General features: G+C 36.7%; 1 protein-coding gene across 3 annotated transcripts in view; it reads left to right on the top strand.

Moving 5' to 3' along the window:
- The window catches only part of smarca2 (SWI/SNF related, matrix associated, actin dependent regulator of chromatin, subfamily a, member 2), a 37,555-nt gene extending 20,273 nt beyond the window's left edge, over window positions 1-17,282 (top strand). For 2 of the 3 annotated variants that reach the window (XM_043244044.1, XM_043244045.1), the window contains exons 26-35: window positions 508-735; window positions 2,349-2,426; window positions 2,623-2,841; window positions 10,076-10,293; window positions 13,163-13,268; window positions 13,623-13,724; window positions 14,400-14,523; window positions 15,211-15,347; window positions 15,722-15,735; window positions 16,051-17,282. In XM_043244044.1, coding sequence (XP_043099979.1) covers window positions 508-735; window positions 2,349-2,426; window positions 2,623-2,841; window positions 10,076-10,293; window positions 13,163-13,268; window positions 13,623-13,724; window positions 14,400-14,523; window positions 15,211-15,347; window positions 15,722-15,735; window positions 16,051-16,102 — 1,278 coding nt within the window. In that variant the 3' untranslated portion in view covers window positions 16,103-17,282. The remainder of the gene's footprint in view (window positions 1-507; window positions 736-2,348; window positions 2,427-2,622; window positions 2,842-10,075; window positions 10,294-13,162; window positions 13,269-13,622; window positions 13,725-14,399; window positions 14,524-15,210; window positions 15,348-15,721; window positions 15,736-16,050) is intronic. The other variant, XM_043244046.1, reaches the window with a different exon arrangement.
- Window positions 17,283-19,068: the final 1,786 nt, after the last annotated feature.

Below are 19,068 nucleotides of genomic sequence, written 5' to 3' on the forward strand. Positions count from 1 at the left end.
TTGCCTATTTTCTATTTTTTTGTCTCTTGGTTCCGTTCCTTCTTTTTCCATTTTGAAGCAGTACTTACAACTTGGTTACGATCCACCAGCTTCAAATATGAATACTTGTGTTGAATAATGGCTACATGTAGAATAATTTGAAAAACAATAGTTTGAAATACAGCATCTTAACACCGCAGTTCTTATTCATGGTATAAATTGTGAATTAATGTTCGAAATCTATGCGTTTCTTTATTCATTTATGTGTGTTTTTTGTTGTATTTCATGCAGCAGCATGAAGTTTGAGCCTTTTCCGCACGCATTTTCACCTGAAAAAGCTAAATTTATCCCTCCATCCACCTCCACACAATAGTGATCTTGACGCAGATTGAAAAGTTTATTTTTTCTTCTCTAAGGAACAAGTCAGAAAGGGCGCACTATGCCCTTTCTTAATAGCATTCTCTCACTTAGATAGTAATTGATGTAAGCGCATTATTAACCACACACAACTGTGATTTTAATCACCAGGACTTGCAGGCACAGGACCGAGCCCATCGTATCGGCCAGCAGAACGAAGTACGCGTCCTGCGTTTGTGCACTGTTAATAGTGTGGAGGAGAAGATTCTAGCAGCGGCCAAGTATAAACTGAACGTTGATCAGAAGGTCATTCAAGCCGGCATGTTTGATCAGAAGTCCTCTAGCCATGAGCGCAGAGCCTTCCTGCAGGCTATTCTGGAGCACGAGGAACAGAATGAGGTGAGTCACTAACAGGCACAGATGGCTGTAAAGTTTCACTCGGATACAATTATGCTGGCTAATTGTATCTAGTGATGCACTGAGGTGAAAATTATTGGAAAGAAGTTGCCAACAACAAAGTGCCAGATTTTTTTTCTCATTTATGTGAATATATTTTTGGGCCAATTTATACTTAGTCATTTTATCGATAGGATTGCTATGCAGTTGGCTATACGCATTCAAATTACTCTTTGCCACGTAATTGTGTTTTCGCAAAATGGATATAAATCCACTCTGCTATTGCTGTAAATATATAAATATGCAAACATGGCTGCGGTCATTTCCGAGATGATGCCAATACCAGGCAGTGAACTTTTCTGTTGAATGCTCTCATCGCCACGCACAGCAATTAGTGATTAGGTTTCATGGTTTCTCCATCCATGTGTCTTATCCATGTTTGCTCGTGTGTGGAGTGCTGATTGTGGAGCTCACGGACAGCTATTCTGTGCGTTTTATGTGTGTTTCTTGAACAATCAGATGTATTCCAGTGTAGCTAAGACTTTTCTTCTGTGGAGGTGCTTTGCATGATTGGATTGCTGTTAGCCTCAGAGGCATCGTGGAGAGCATTTACAGCAGCTGTCTGATCTTTCAACAATGTCTATAGCCTAGTTCACCCAAAAATGTACTCATTTACTCACCCACATATATTTTCATATTTTTATGTGGGACAGTTGTCTGAATATTTAAAATTGCTATACAGTTTTTACTTTTATGTTTCACCGTAGAAAGAACAACATTTCCAAAGGTTTGGAAGTGGCATGTGGGAGAGTAATGCTGACAGAATTTTCATTATTATTTTTCATTATTACAAACATTACATATTACAAATTATTTTAAATAACATTTTTTATGTTAAATATCTGTGTGTGTGTGTGTGTGTGTGTGTATATATATATATATATATATATATATATATATATATATATATATATATATATATATATATATCTCATAATAGGTGAGCACCAGCCAATGCAGTTGTCTTTTGTTATTCCCATCACTGATTTTGAGCAGGTTGTGTTCGCCCAGAAGTGATGTGCAGGTATTAACATCTTAAAAATGGTATTAAAAAGCTTTCAGTGTCAACTTTGTTAAGTCCTATTGGTACAAAGAATAAAATGTGATTTGTAGGTGAATTAATTTTCTTTCTATGGCTCATTTCATCATTCATAGCCTCTCCCGTTATAATGTCGCTGTCATTTATTCAACAAATTACAGTTTATCACCAACATAAATTATTATACTTTGACCCATAAAAGAATGCAATGGAGCAGAGACCAAAGTCTGTTTCTTTTGATTTTGACTGTGAAAAAGGCTGAAGTAAAGGCATGCAATTTTGCTAGACTAGCCAAAGTACCGTTAGGTTGAGCTGAATTACTTAGAAGTACAGTACAAAGCTTTTCTTAGGTGCCTGGTAGTGCAAGTTCTTGTAATATTATGATTTGAAAAAGCTAAAATTGTCAAAGGCAACCGTGTGGGACGGTAATTTAAAAATCCATGAATGAAAATGCTAGTTACTCACAAAATAAATGTGTCCTAATTATGTTTGTTGGCATATGTGTGTGTTATATCAGGAGGAAGATGAAGTTCCAGATGATGAAACTCTCAATCAAATGATTGCTCGTAATGAGGACGAATTTGAGCTTTTCATGGTAAGGCTGAAATTGCACAAAATTTGCTACTTGCAAAGATAGTCCCTTGAATGGTGATTCACAGTAATTGTTGTCTTCTTGAAAAGAAAGCCACGTGTTTTTTTGTGAATTTGTCTATTTTTAATCCATTTAGAAGTAGAACAGGAAATTTACTAGTTGCTTTCATACTTACATATTCCATTAATGGCACTTTCAGCGCATGGATTTAGACCGTCGTCGAGAGGATGCACGCAACCCTAAGCGTAAACCTCGGCTAATGGAAGAGGATGAGCTGCCATCATGGATCCTAAAGGATGATGCTGAGGTGGAGCGGCTTACCTGCGAAGAGGAAGAGGAAAAGATTTTCGGCCGTGGTTCTCGTCACCGCAGAGATGTTGACTACAGCGACACGTTGACGGAAAAGCAGTGGCTGAGGGTAGGGTGCTTGTGTTATATTCAGTTCATTATAGACCATGACAAACATGTAAAATGACACATGGCATCAACATAATCCCTTCCATATGTTGAGAGCTCTTGTTACCGTAGCAACAGGTAGTCTTCGGCTCTTTCTAGTCTCTTTTTTTGCTGGATGAAGGCACACAGTGATGACTCCTCATTATGAACGTTTCCAATTTGCCATATTCAAGATGTCAAGTTACTTAGTGCTGATTAGTGTTGTTTTTTTATTATTTATATACAATAATAGTGTTCATTAATGACTTTATTTTTACATATATATTAATATTTAGCATCTATTTTATTAAATTTTTGCGCATCTTTTTGAAGTTTTATTTTAGCTGTTGATGTCCTTAAGATTATATATTTGTGGTATAAGTAATAAAAACCATCTCAGTATGTTTTTACAACTCCTTTCTCAGGAGCACTGTCAAAAACAGCTTGATTTTGGCCTGTCTAATTACTATTCATGAGCCTATCTTCTGATTGGCCTTTTTTTTCTGAGCGACACATGACCAGGCCAAGGTTGGGATCTCTATCAAATGTCAAATAAAAACCTTTTGTTGAATGCTTTTAGCACCATTTTAAACATCTCTTGGGTTACATTCAGTATTGCATTCATTAATATCCACTTGTCTGAATGTATACGAGTATCATTAAAAACTAAAAAAGAAAGCAAGTTATTAACTTTTTAATTTCACATTTAAAAAATATTTATGCTTAAATATTTATTCAATTAAAAAAAATTAAAATAAGCAAGCAGGTATGACCCTCAATACTTAGCCATGTAGGTAAACAGGATTTTTCTTTTCAACCACAAAATAATTCTAATTTAGCTCTTTGCATTACAATTTAAAACACTTTTCTCTATTTTAACCTTAAATGCTACACTAATTCTAATATAAGTAATAGTAATATAATAAAATTTTTTATTAAATATAGTGGTCATTAATGGACCATAATTATTCACGACGAGAACCAATCAATCTATACACAATGTCTTCTATTACACACAACTCCAGTGATAATTTAGAGTATTGAATTAACCAAACGTGCATGTCTTTGGGCTATGGGAGGAAACCGGAGCACCGGCGTAAACCCATGCAAACACAGGGAGAACGTGCAGACTCCACACAGAAAGGCCTCTTGTTCCAGCCAGGGCTTGAACCGGGGGCCTTCTTGCTATGAGACAACAGTGTTAACCACCTTTAATTGCTTTAATTAATTATAAAAAAATGATTGCCATGAGACTTTGAAGTTCTTTATATAATATATAATTTCCGTATTTATTTCCTCCTTTCAAGTACAGGGAAATCTAGTTACAGTTTATTTTAAGGTATCCTTGTTAAAGTGTAATTATTCATTTAAGTACTGAGTAATATGAACTAATATGAATTAACATTAATTCAAGTGTAGACAATGAGCGTACAGTGGTAGATCTGTTAGTATCTGTCTTATAAAACTGATTTTCATAAGCTGGACTATGCTCAGCAGATTTCTGCAGAATCGGAACAGCCGTCATTTATAAAATGATTGAGCTGTCAGCTGCTAATAAGAGTGTAGTTATATTTTGCATGACCCTAAATTTATGGTAAATGTTTGAGGACCTAGAGACCCAGATAGTGTTATTGCAGCGATCGGTTTTTGGTAGGGTGTTCAAGTCACTGGCTTAATTGTATGTTTGGATCAGTTGAGCATGATATTTTAGTATAAAGGTCCATAAGAACGTCAGCGCCGATGGCCTAGTGCTTGGTGCTGTGCTCCTGTCTCCGGGTCTTTTGCTGATCTACCCCCCCACCCCCCTGTAGCTGTAATGAGTGCATCTTTTCACTACTTCTAATGTTTGCACATCATATAACCGCAAGATTCATCTTTTGGTATGTTTTACTTTTTAATGGTCTGTAGAGGATTTTGGTTGCATTCTGCAAATAAACTAGTAAGTGGGTTGTAAAAATGTTTGAAGTGTTTGAAGCAAACAGTGTCTATTATATTCTCAGTCTGATCATCTTTCTGCCACAACATTTCCTCACCATAATGTGACTGATGGGACAACAAAACAACAGCCAAAATAAATACAGCTCTAGTCTTTGTGTAACAGTTCAGCTCAATCAATGAACCCGATTGCATTACACTGAATCTCCCAATCCCAAATAGCTCATTTTCTTATTCTTCTTCCAGACACAAATTGACCGTCCCTCACTCTAACAAGCTTTTTCCTCTGTCATTTTCTTCTGCAAAGCTGTCTCACTACAGTCCTCCTAAACAATTTCAAAGCTACCCAGTAGATTGTTCCGGTCGATAATGAGTGCCGAAACTGTTTCCATAGAGCATTGCGGTTGTTCTTTGGTGAGAGTTCGTCTGCTACAGGGTTTGGCTAGAAGGTAACAAGAGCAAAACTGTATTTGAGCACAGAGGCTGAAGGTGTAAAGCAGCAAGGGAGGTAATTATATGTGGAGCCAGTTCCTGGTAAACAGAGAGCCACTGAGGAGTAAAAGTATACTGAGAGAGGAAGGAAGTTCGACACATGGCAATCAGATCTTTCAGAGCAACAATGTGGGGTCTGTGAGTTTTATGGGGTGGAAAAAAGACCACTTTGATTAAAGCTATCAGAACCACCTTGATTTTATTGTAGCTTGACAGGTGATTTGGGTCTTGAAAATAATCTTATTTAGTGTCACTTTTTTTGCTGTTTAAGTAAAAGGCACCATTAAAGTATGAGTAAAATGGTTACCATGTGATAGTGTTGGGAGATATGCTCAATTTTCATATCGTCAGCATGTGATATCACCAAAACAAAATATTATCATTTTTATCATTTTTTTATTATTTATTTACTCCAGCGTGAAGATAAAAGTAGCCTAATGGGAATGTGACAGAATTGATATTTAATGTGAAATCAATTCAGTAAATTACTGAATATAATGGTTACATTTTCTTACTTACTCAAAACGCAGCTATAGAAAATGAGCAAATATTTACATTACCAAAGAACATCATCACTGACTCAGTCTAGTGGTTTAAAAAAACGAACGGTCTGCAAGCTGTATGATAAATACATTTCTTATACTTAAGACAAAACGTACTGATTACTCATCTGAATGCCTCTGATTGGCTATTCATAAGCTCAACATAAACATGTGTAATTGGATATAATGCCTAACCACTGTAAAACTAAATATACTGGAACAAAAAGCCCTTGTATTATTTAGATAGCATTACCAGTCCAATAATAATAATAATAATAATAATAATGATGATGATGATAATAATAATATCAATCATCTTGCTATCATCAGTGGAAACTCTGTGTGATAGTTTTCACACACAAAAATGATTTCTTTTGTAACTTATGCTTTAAGTCATTTTTCAAGATTGCTTGATGCTTACGATGAAGCATCTCCCCATCGGCACAGCTCAATGGCTCAACAAATTGATTTTGATGCTTGACTGCACAGAGTTTAGCAAACAGTCGACTGTGTTGGGGCAATGAAGTCTGTTCCGAGGTGTGAGATATTACGTATCAGTCTAGGGCAAATAAATGCTCTTGCCATTTTTTGTCTGCTTTCAACCTAAAATCTGTTCTTGCCTTGCAATATCATTTCTAAATGGCTTATATGCATGTACGTTATGTATGTTTCAAAAGAGAGGTCAGTCACCCATAGCGCTTCTGCTGCTGAAAAGGAGTCGTCCGCACTGACAGCCAAGTCATTCGTTTTCAGTGTGAAATGGCCACTTGAGGTGACAGTAAGATGACGTGGGCGTCTCCAATGATTCAGCATACTTGAGAAAAGATAACTTTCTGGTAATAAGCACTCTGACCCAACAGCTAATGGGAATAAACTAATTGGAACTCATGTAATGCATATCCTTTGAGATACTGTAACCAAGTGTGGGTGAGTCAAAGGAGAAGTACATGTTACATTGAGCAGATTTTCATGTTCTCAATATTTTGTTCTTGCTCAGGGATCATATTAATGCATTAAAAAGTGTTAGAGACCCTTTGTGTGACTTGGACATGAGAAACTTTTCTGTTCATAATATCATTTGGGAAGTCATGGCCCAGTGGTTAGAGAGTAGGACTTGTGACCTTAGGTCATGGGTTTGATTTTCATTACTGTAGATGAGGGGAGCGTTCTCTTTTACCCTTAATACCACGATTGAGGTTAGACCCTTGAACAAGGCATTGAACCCCCAATTGATCCCTGAGCGCAGCAACAAAAACAGCCCACTGCTCCAGGTGTGTGTGTTTCTTCACTAATTACTAGCCACATGTCATGTCCTCCAGGTTAATATTTAGCTGCAAGGTGGCTACTGGAACTGCACTGGCATCGTTAAATTCAACTGGTCATGAAAACAGAGATATATGACCATATTTCCAGAACATGGAGAAAACAGAGAGAGAAAGGGAAGACAACCCATGTGTAATCAGTGTCTGTTCTCAACCTCCTGTGATTTACCTACCCTTATAAGTTGCCATATTTAAAAAAAACAAAGACGAAACAAGATTAATACTTTTATTCAGCAAAAACACGTTAAATTGATTCAAAGTCACAGTAAAGACGTGTATGTTTTTCCACAAATATATATTTCAAATAAATGCTATTTTTTGAGTTTTCTTTTCATCAGGAATCCTGAAAATGTATTAGAATTTCAACAAAAATAATTAGCAACATTTGTTAAAATTTCTTTACATTGGTAATAAGAAGAAATGTTTCTCGACCCCCTAATCAGTATTATTAGAATGATTTTTTAAAGATCATGCAACATTTTTATATATATATATATATATATATATATATATATATATATATATATATATATATATATATTTCTGGATTTCTGGATTTTCAAGTTAATCTTGAAGACTGCCTTCAATGTAAATGGTTTTTAGTCTAGCAAGTGAGTTCTGGCGGCTGAAAAGTGAACAATTTTCAATTACAATTTTAAATAAAAGTTATCTTAAATTTGAATGGGATTTCACAATAATACAGTTTTACTATATTTTTGTTGCAGTAAAAGTATGTGTAATTCTCTGTTTTGTTTTGGCAACCTTTAGATTATACTCACACAGTCTATGATTTAGAAGTCTGCATCCCCAGTATCGCATGATATCAAGAACACACTTCTTTCACAGGTGCTGCTGAGCTCCTTTTTCCCTCAGATTAGTTTGGTACCCACAGGTGCAACCTTACCATGACAACGGTTGAGGTGATGTAGGAAGGGTTATCCATTATTGGCTCAGCGTTACTAAAACACAGCCAAAGGTGTCTCTGCAGACAGCCGGTATTTGAACCCAGGATCTCAGCCATGAGATTCATCATTTGGGTGCTCTGGAAACAGCGTTTAAAAGGATGATGGGTACCCCCTGTGCTGAACTGGTGGATAATGCACAAAATTTATGCAATGCTAAAAAGCTTGCATACTATTTTTCTTTGTGATTACATAAATGTAAAAATGAACTTTTGTACAGTGTAAATTTATGTATACTACTGCTCAAAAATTGGTGAGTCAACAGAAGCCTCTTATTCTCACCAAAGCTGTGTTATTTGGACCAAAAGTCCAATTAGTATTTTAATGTCTTATAAATTATAATTTATATATATTCTTCAGTGTCTCTTCAGTGTCTTCAGGTCACTTTAGTGATCCTTCAGATATCATTGTAATATGCTTATGTCATGCTTGAGATATATTTATTATTTATTTATATATATATATATATATATATATATATATATATATATATATATATATATATATATATATATATATATATATAACCTAGTTTGTGGAAGATTTCTTTTCATGTTTCTTAAATTAAAAGAAAATTAAATAAATACAAAACATATTAATATACCAAAAATAAATAACTTACAGACCCCAAAGTTTTGAATAGTATGGTACATTTGATTATTTTTCAAATGCGAAGTAAACTTTACATAACTAAATGGAGGAATTAATTGCATGTCTTTTCAAACACGACATTAGTATTTAGATTTGCTTGCAATGGCAAGTACCAACTTGGGAAAGTTGGGAAATTTGGGAATTTATCCCCAACATTCACTGTTAGGTAGGATATAAGCCTGGACTCTCTTTCATAACATCTTGGTAGATAGTCAAAATAATAATTGCATTACTGAAACTGTCACAGAGTTTTGGTTTCAAAAGCAGATACTCTTTAGGGTCTGTTTATTTGTTCATTTTTCATTTCTGGCTCTGTGTATTCACATTATGCTCAAATAAAGGCTCTGGCTCAGATGCGTAACAGGTTTGTTAATTTACTTTGCTCTGAGGATCAAGTGTCCCATATTATGATAACCAACCAAGCAAATCTTACATAAAACAAAGACAGATATACCTATCTTGATTTTCGAAGAGAGAGGATTCATCTCTGGAAGTCGGTGGCTTTGCTCTGGAGTCTCGCTCATTCAGTAGTTGAATCACAAAGGTTTTTGGGCATATTCAGAGTTTTAAAGTCTTGCTGTGCAGATATAACTCAGCAGGACTCGCTTGTGTACTTCTGCTTTACAGCAGGGGCAGGCATTAGGCCAAACTCAACAGCACAAATGCAGTGAACCATACAGTAAATTCACTGAAGGCGAATGACTCATTCTTTGTAAATATTCATGCCAAACGTGTGTTCAGAGAAGCCTGGAACATAAAAGAATACCTCTGTATCCATCTGTATAACAAAAGGAAGTACAGGATGGAAGAGATGCCAGACAGATGGATTTAATTAAGAGCAGTTCTGCACAAATGCTGATCTCAATCGTTTCAGATTGCGACACTGATGAAAGTCCAAACGGCTCCATAATCAAGGCCCATAGTCACTTTCTATGCAGTCAGTAGTTTCTTTCACTTCTAAATGTAGTTTATTGTAATGAGCATATCTTTAATGGCTGCCTATAGGGAGGGAAGTCCTCAGATCAAATATTCACTGTCATACAGATAAGCCTAATCAGTGCAATTTGCATTTGTAGAATTAAAGCTATGGCATTCTTCTGTTTGGCATGTATTTGATTCAGCTTGTGATTTTGATGAAGAGGCTCAGTCCCAAGTGCTGTATGTGCCTGACCAAATTTTCATTGGTGGATCGAAAATACACTGAAATCATTGTGTACCTCTAAATGCAAATTGCCAGAGCATAATTTATTTATTAGTTAATTTATCATTGATTACCCAATGTGGCCTTAACAGTTGAACTTGACTTCTGGCAGGCTATAGAGGATGGCAACCTTGAGGAAATCGAGGAGGAAATACGGCTGAAGAGGCGCAAGCGTAGGAGACACGTGGACAAAGACATGCGGCGCGAGGACGCAGAGAAGGCCAAGAAACGAAGAGGACGTCCTCCGGCAGAGAAGCTCTCCCCAAATCCACCCAAACTCACAAAACAGATGAATGCCATCGTTGATACAGTCATCAACTACAGAGATGCGTAAGTGTCTTAAACTTCCATGAATGGCTCATAGTGCCAACCCATTCCGCAACTCACTGTTTTATTGCAGGTGACTCATTGAACTGGCCGTTCATGTGTAATTAAGTGACCTGGAATATCTGGAGTGTAATTATGTACCGTTCAACTCTCAGTGGCTTTGTGTTGAACGTACTGTTTTCAGCTTTTCCAGGAATTCGCAATGTGGAGATGGACAAATAGTATGTTGACAGGCACTGTTACTGTATTCGGGATATTCCATGTGGAATGACTCCTGACTGGGGTAACAAGCAGAAGTAATGTAAGGTGAAGTCATGTGAGTCATGAAGGATGTAGGCATTGTAAAATCTAATTGCAGCACGGCAAAAAAAAATCCTGCATGATGTTTTACATATATAGTGGTCTATTCAGTTGATATGTTAATGAAAATGAAGATACTCTAGTTTTCAAGAATGTATATTGGCAATTCAAATTAATCAGTTAATTGATAATAATAAAAGCACATTCACTGAGCTGTTTATAATATACAAGTTTAAGCAGATGCACTTGAAAAAGTTATAGTATTTATTTTCCACTATGAATGCATTTTTTTACATTATGATTGAAAAATTTAAGGTCAGTGAGATTTTTTAAATATTTAAATATTTTTTAAAATATTTATTATACTTTTATCACTAAACAATCAAGAAAACAAAATTAAAACTGTTCTGTGTGTTATGTATTTCGGCAAAAATAAAATTCATTTAATGAAGTATGAGTGACCCCTCATGGCGTTATGTTGGATATTTCATCTTTCATTTTGAGACCACTCCCTTCCCCATCTAATACGTACTTCTAATGTTTCAAGTATGATTATATATTTTCATATGTCCATCAGTTTACACTTGCAATCTCGAGCTACACCGTGAATCAGTCTGTTTTAAAACTAAAAGACGGAAAACAGGCATTTTCTCATGCTGAGAGATAAGCAGATGTATGTATGAGAGAAAAAATATATATGCTGGTGTTAAAAAAATGATGATGGTAGATGATAAGCTATTTTCTGCTATTCTGTGGTTTTATTTAAGCATTAGATGAGAGGCGTGTTTGGAATATGCTCTTGCTGTTTACTATTTTTTAGTGCACTGCATTTAACAAACAATATCTTATATTGTGTGATAACCTTTAAGATCTGAAGGATGTTCAGTGGTCATTGCTCGACTTAAACACAATGTCACAGTATTTCCGACCATCGTAAATATTATTTATAGTGAAACTTTCCTATGCCTGAGTTCACTGAGTCCACGTTTGTACAAGCCAAGGTTGCGTGAATCACTTCTGGTCTGTGTGTGTGTGTGTGTGTATGTGTGTGTGTGTGTGTGTGTGCGCGCCTCCGTCAGGGATGTAATGCGATGGCCAATTTACAGTTAGTTCTCCCTCACTGCTTAGATGATTGATTCAACACATATGCAATGAAATTGATTCATTGGCAAATAATACGCTTAATTGAATCAACTGTTTTTGTTGGTTAATCAGTGTTATTCACCAGTGCTGGCTGAATGTCTGACTCGCAGTGCACTGGGATTTGGGTAAAGGACTGTCATGCCCCTCTGAGAATTTCAAATCAGCTTCAGAGTGACATTCAAATTGTGGTGCAGCTGAGAAAGTCTTGTCACACTCGCCATGGCTTGATTTCAGCAGAGTGGAGGATTACACAGGCACCTCTTGTCAGGAAAAAAAATCCATAGCTTGATGTGTCACCCAATTAAACTGCAATACCACAAATTGAAGGTAATTCATCAGATTGATATGCTGGCTGTCGTGGTGGTCCCCATGACAACCTCCTAGTTAATAACACATATCAGTTGTGGAATAATAATTTTGCTGTCTGAACATGGCAGTAATTTTACATGACAAATCTCTCTAATCTAGCCCATATTTAAACCAAGACATCTAGAGATGTCAGTTAGGTAGTATTTAAGCTCTCTAAAACAAACGTTTTTGGCAGTTATTTCAAATTTATTACAGTTTGGAACTTGATGAGTCACAAAGTGAATAAACTAAGCATAGCCTCATTTGTCCTCAAATGACTAGAAACCCACTCTCAGTGCCACACTCTCAAACATTCCCAAATAAGAGAGCAGAAAGTGCTTTCGGCTGCCATTTTTACCTCAAAGTGTATAATTTATAGCACAGAACTGGCTGTTTTCAAAAATGTTTTATCCCGTCACCTTAATTTAACTAGTTCTATAAGCACATTCAGTAGAATTTCTCCAATTAATTTTGCAACCAGTTTTTTAGTTGCTTGATATCTTCATAGTAATGACATTGTTGGCACGCCTAGCTGCCGATTCAGTAATACTAAGCTTAATGCTATAAGTTTGCGCTTCGTTGAAAGCTGTTTAGCATTGTGCTGCAGTCTGCACCCGGAGACTAACACAAAACATGCATCTGCAGCAAAAACTATAAATTGAGGTGTGTATGAAGGTCGACACACCATAATTGCACCAATTTGAGCCCTGATTTAATCACTGAATGTGTAATGAATCATCTGCCTTATGAATATTTAGAGTAACTGTTACAGACAGATATGGGCAGATGTCAGGGTCCCACGAGACTGCTTGTCGGCAGTGTGTCTAAAGAAATATTGCTTCTGGAGAAGTTTATACCATTTCCTGTTGCCCATGATTTAGACTTGTGTCGTCTCCCATTGGCTTTGGGTGAGCTTGAGGGTTAACGGTCAGTACAGCAACAGTATGATGATAAATGATGTAAACCAGTTAGACACTATTCCGTCAAGTTGGAAATACGCCTAGTCAGATCACACAGTTTATCTCTCAGTGTGCAGTCAGAGGAAATCAGGATAACCCTCAATCTCTGCTTCTGATCTCAGATCAGGCCGTCAGCTCAGCGAGGTCTTTGTGCAGCTGCCCTCCAGGAAAGAGCTCCCCGAATACTATGAACTGATAAGGAAGCCAGTGGACTTCAAGAAGATCAAGGTAAGTGAGTCACACTGCGTCTTTTTTTTCAGCGTGACCTTTAAGGTTACGCACATCTGAACATCACATGTTACATGCTCTGCTGTGACGTATTACCGTACAGTCTGGACTGGCACACTCATTACTCCAGCTGGATGATAACGGGATTACCCTGCAACAGAGAATTGGTTTTTGATGCAAGGCCAGATAAAGTGTAGACTTCTAACGGGTCGCTTTACTCACCTTGTGTTTTTTTCCGTCTTAATTCAATGTCGGTGGCTCTTATTTTCTGTTGCAATTCTAATTGGCAATTTCCTGAGTTGAAACCTACGGATAAAGAGTGTTTTGGTGTTATAAGTGTTCTTGTTCCTGCAGGAGCGTGTGCGTAATCATAAGTACAGAAGCGTGAGCGACCTGGAGAAAGACGTCATGCTTCTTTGTCACAACGCTCAGACTTATAATCTAGAGGGCTCTCAGGTGAGTGTATTAATGGATTGAACAGCCTTCATTTCTGTCTTAAGTAAGAATAGCTTTGTATGTCATAGTTGTATGAAGCCCCAAATAGTCACTGATGTGTTTGAAGAATAGCTATCATGCATTATAATGCGATTTAATTAATTTATTAATGTAAAGCTTTATAATAACTGTATTATATGCTATGTCACATTAGGTCTATATATGCAGATTTCTTTATACGTTACTTACATTGGGGTTTTTGTATTTTTGAGAGGATTTCGGCCAGGATTTACCAACCGGTTTGGTTTAAAATAAATATTTCATCTGAAATTAGCACAATATGAAGTTTTATATATTATAGTTGACCCTGGAGGACAAAATCAGCCACAAGCAGCACAGGTATATTTGTAGCATTAGCCAAAAATACATTGTATTCACTCTGTATTAAGTCAAAATTATAGATTTTTTCTTTAATGGCACCCACAAATAATCTCATATCCTAACTAACCTCAAATCAATAGAAAGCTTGGTTATGTACCCTTATGACTGGTTTTGTGGTCAAAGGTTCACATATTTGCTTCACCTTTATATGTTTTAAAAATGTTCAGATATATTGACATGTTGCAGACTCATTTCTTAATTTGTTGCGTTGTTTGTTCAGGTTGTTGCTATTAAATCAGCCTTTGTTTTTTGTAGATCTATGAGGACTCCATTGTTCTCCAGTCAGTATTCAAGAGTGCAAGACAAAAGATTGCTAGGGAGGAGAGCGAAGATGACAGCAATGATGATGACGATGACGAGGAGGAATCAGAGGAAGAGTGTAAGATGTTTTATTAACAAAGGACCAATTCACTGATACTGATGAAACTAAACCTCTAGATGCCCCTTAAAATTGCTTCAGAAGTGTTTTTTTTCTTTGTTAAAGTAGGATGTTTGGGCGGCAAACATCAAAGGCCTAAACACTTTCTTTCAAATAGCCATAAAGCCACATTACCTCTGAAGTCAATAATTTCCATTCAAGAGTGCTTCAAGAGCTGCGTGGAGTTTTAATCAGATTTTTACAGACCTATTTGAGCTTCATGTGCGTTGAAATATTTAAGCTACGTACGTGACTCCTAAACCAAATGCAATGTATTCTAAAAAAAACTATATATTATATACCATACACTAAGCAATCTTTTTTAATCTTTAAACTTTATTTTCATAAAATGAGTCAAAGGTGAGACGCAATGTCATGTTATTTGACATGAAAACTAATGATTTCATGATGTCAATAATGTTTAGCATTTAGCTTACATTTTAAAAAGTAAACAGGTTAACAGCAGTGCTTCGGGAATAAGAAAGATGTAGGTGGCATTTGAAAAGATGGCCTTTTAATAGATGTGAGTTAAATTTAAAACAGCATGGGTCCTCAAATTCTAGGCGTAATCCAGTAAACATTTCTACGACTTTTGCATCTCTTAATTGTCGTTTTATATAAATTACATCATTTTTGTTTCAACCCAAGCCAAGTCAGTGAAGGTGAAAATTAAGCTGAGTAAACGGGACGAAAGATGTCAGGACAAAGGCAAGAAGAGACCAAGTCGTGGAAAGGCCAAGCCCGTGGTCAGTGACGATGACAGCGAGGACGACCAGGAAGAGAACGTAAGTCCAACATTCCTCTCATCAATTAGACCTGTCATTGATACAGTCTATTTAGCCGGTTGACATTTAGCTTAATTAGACATCTTGTAATCAAAAACCTCAGGTGCATACATTGACATTTTGATTGAATATGCTTGAGGAGGATATTATCACCAAAAAAAAAAAACAGGCTTTAATTAAGCGCTAACCTGCAAAGGGGGGGCTTCCTCTCAAAATGTATCCCACAGACAGCCTCTAAAAACTATACAAAGAGAATTGTAGATGCCTAGCCACGTGTCCTGATCTTTAATCTTCTAAGAGGTGTTTCTCGAAAAAAGGATATACTGTGCCCTGAAACTTGGCTTTAATTCCTCTCTTTATCCCACCCGCTGCAGTTCAAGAGGAAAACGTAAGTGTGTTTCTCTCGCCTTCAATGGCACTTTCTTTCTGTTGTGTGATTGCTTCATGTCTGAACATCAGTCCTCATAAAAAGCTGGTGTGAATATGTCAGAACCGTGTAACCAAGGCCTATGAGTCAGTGTTAGATTGTCTCATTATCCAGAAATAAGGAGGCGCGTTCAGTAACCAGTTCACGAATAATGAGCCTCGGCGGAGCAGTGATCAGTCAGGTGTGGCGAGGGGGTGACACGGAGCGCCAGAGTTCTGCTGCGGGGCGTTCAGCGGTCCACACGTGTGTGTAATGTCGTCGTGTGTTTGTTTTCAGGAGCAGTCGGAGGGGAGCCACAGTGACGACGACTGAGGAGGAGATGAGCTGATCATCAGCATTCCCCTCACACGTTTATTGGCTTCTTTTATTGTCTTTCCTCACCCAGCTCAATTATTCTGTGCTTGCGAAAAGATTTATTATTTTTTCAGTTTTTTTATTGCATGTTTAAACACTTTGATTCTGTTTCGGATGCAGCCGACTGAGGAATAATCTGCAGCGGGGAAGCGTCTTTTTTGCACCTTCAGTAGCTTACAGTTATTCTGAAATTTCCCTTCATGTAATGAGGTATTTTAGAGATGATTTCTGTATGCTTGTACATAACCTCCATTTATGCAATGTTTCAAAAACAATCAAAAAACGTTTGATTTGCATCAAAGAACGTCATTTATAAGCTATTCAGACCTTTTTTAAAACCCTTGGTTAAACCATTTGTTGCAAATTCACGAAGCATATCATAAAGTATTCAAGTGTTACTTCAGGTGACGTCCTCATTTCACGAGCATTTTGTAACGTCTAGATTAGATCATATATTATAGCACCGTCTATATTGTATTGCATGCAGCACAAAAGCCAGCAGAGATTATAAATGTGAGAGCTCTGATCAGCCCTGTATCGTTTCAGTGGTATGTGAAATATGAATTTGACGTGCTTTGTATCATCCATAGATTTTCCATAGGTTTTTATACTTCATAGCTTGTTCCAAGGACAAATGCAGATTTGTTGGTTGCAGTGTCATTTGCTTCACTTAAAAAAAAAAAAAAAAAAGTTTTTTTATTTACAGTGGAGAAGAGCGTCTTCGCAGTTTTTCAATATTTTAACAGAGTATTGTATGTCAGACTATAAACTAGCTCAGATTGGCTACCTTTTTCATCTATGGATATTTTTCTATTTTCATTTAAAAACAACAACAACAACAGCAACAACAGTGTTATTAAGGAATGGGGTGTTTTTAAAAAGAGTCTGCTCTTATACCGTATTGGTAGAAATATGTATTACATTTTTTTAAATTGAATGTTATTGCTTTAATATGTACTCATCAACAAACTTGCGTTATTGTCAATGAGAAATCTTTTTGATCTGTTCTCCTGTGTGCCATCAGTCATTTGTGGCATCTCTTTTATACGTGCTAATGTTTGGTAGCTCCTCTAAAGTGTCATAATCTTTATTCTCCTTGCATACTGTCTTTGTGGTTGTAGCTCATAGCCCCAAGTAAACATTTCCAATGATGAGCCTTCGTTTCTTTTTTAATGTAATGTCATGCTGATTGTCCTAATGAAATCATTTTGATTTATATTTACATGTGGGCAGTTCTCCTCTTCTAATAGCCATGTGAAATCAATCCTTGCGTACAAATCGTGAAGTGCTAGACACATGTGCGATATCCCTGTTATGTCTTAGATGTGTATGGCTTAATCTGCTTTTAAAATGAAAGCTTAATATCCCTAATATTCATTTGAAATAATAACTTGCCATGAATGATTTACCTAAAGCCACTGCTAAACTGCTAAGCTACTATAATTGCGGGAACAGTCCCCAAGCAAAAAACTAAGATGAAGTACTTTGCTCAAGGGTACAAACTGGTGTCAGGGGGGAGCTGATCTGTTTAAAGTCATCCTAAGATATTCATTGCGTGTTTAATTTCAAATATTCACTTTTCATTCTAATTTCAAAATGTAGCTTTTATTTCACAATTCATATTTTTTATACAGTAAATATGAGTTTTATACAAAATATTTTCTCCCAAACATCACATTGATTAAAAGAGACATTTATAGTGTTACTTTAAGCATTTCGTTCAAGGAAAAACATTGAGACAAAATGTTTTTGGAGTATAATTTCTGAAGGATCACAGGATTCATTTCTTTTTAAAACAGACTTTTAAATGGTAGTGTATATAGCTGCCTTTATGTTAATGGAAGGGGACAGGTCATTATTTTTCAGGGTCCTTGACAGCCAAAAGTTTGATGAGATACTTGGCTGTAAGGTTGCCATTGCTCCTATAGTTCAGACATTTATGTGTGATTTACAATATTGCACCGACTTGAAGAACTCACATCTGGTTATTTGTACGTTGTTTAGTCCACTTGGCCACCAGAAAAGTTACAATCCCATCTTAAGTGTCCTTCCTCATATGAGCACTGAGAGGCAGTGCAGAGGTCCTTTGTAGGTTCTTTTTTTTTTTATCCCTTCAGAGATCAAAAACACCTTTTCTTTCAGAGCTTCAGCCATTTAAATGGAGTTCTGCTAAGCTTATTCTCTCCGAGAGTACACAGTCCATTTCTGCCCTGTTTGTCTTGCACTTTGAAGTGGCAAGCTGTTTAGATAGTGGTAAGCCTCTGAAGAAAGAGATAAATTGGACAGTAATCCTTGTCTCTGTGCCAGAGATGTCAGCTGGAAATAGTCAGGTGCCAATGCAATCCCTGCCATTCCTCTGTAGCCTTTGTGAGTTTTTTTCCGATCATCCGAGTGGCCGATGTGGTGATAACTAAGGCCGTTTCTCAAACAATCTCTCTCAGAAGTGTATAGAAATTATTCATGTATGGCTGAATAAAAGGACCAGGTGCTCCCTATTATTAGAAGTTCTGCTGCTAATCACGCTTTATATCGCATATTTAAGGTCTCGGGCCTATGAATACCCAAAATGCGTCACTTAAAAGGGCTCGGAGAGAATGCATTGATCCCTCTGACATTCCAGAGTTCGTGATCAGTTAACTGCATGACTGAGGAAGCCTCCCTGTCCCCTCCAGCTGAAATGAATTAAACCTTACCGTATATATCAGCTTCACCATAATCTGACCGCTGAGCAAGCATTTATGTAACTTTCCACCCCTAGGGAGCAAGATCAAAAACACGGTCAGCGAAATTCCCGTCGTACATTCATGAAATGCAGCACTTGTATTGAATGAACTTTATCGACTTTTAACCAAAGGCAGATAAAGGCAAACCCATGATTAAAAGGCGCTTTATGGATAAATCTATATTGTAATTTATTTCATAAGGCCTTATCTGGCTCTG

This window comes from Puntigrus tetrazona, chromosome 7 (assembly GCF_018831695.1).
Source record: "Puntigrus tetrazona isolate hp1 chromosome 7, ASM1883169v1, whole genome shotgun sequence".
NCBI lineage: Eukaryota > Metazoa > Chordata > Actinopteri > Cypriniformes > Cyprinidae > Puntigrus > Puntigrus tetrazona.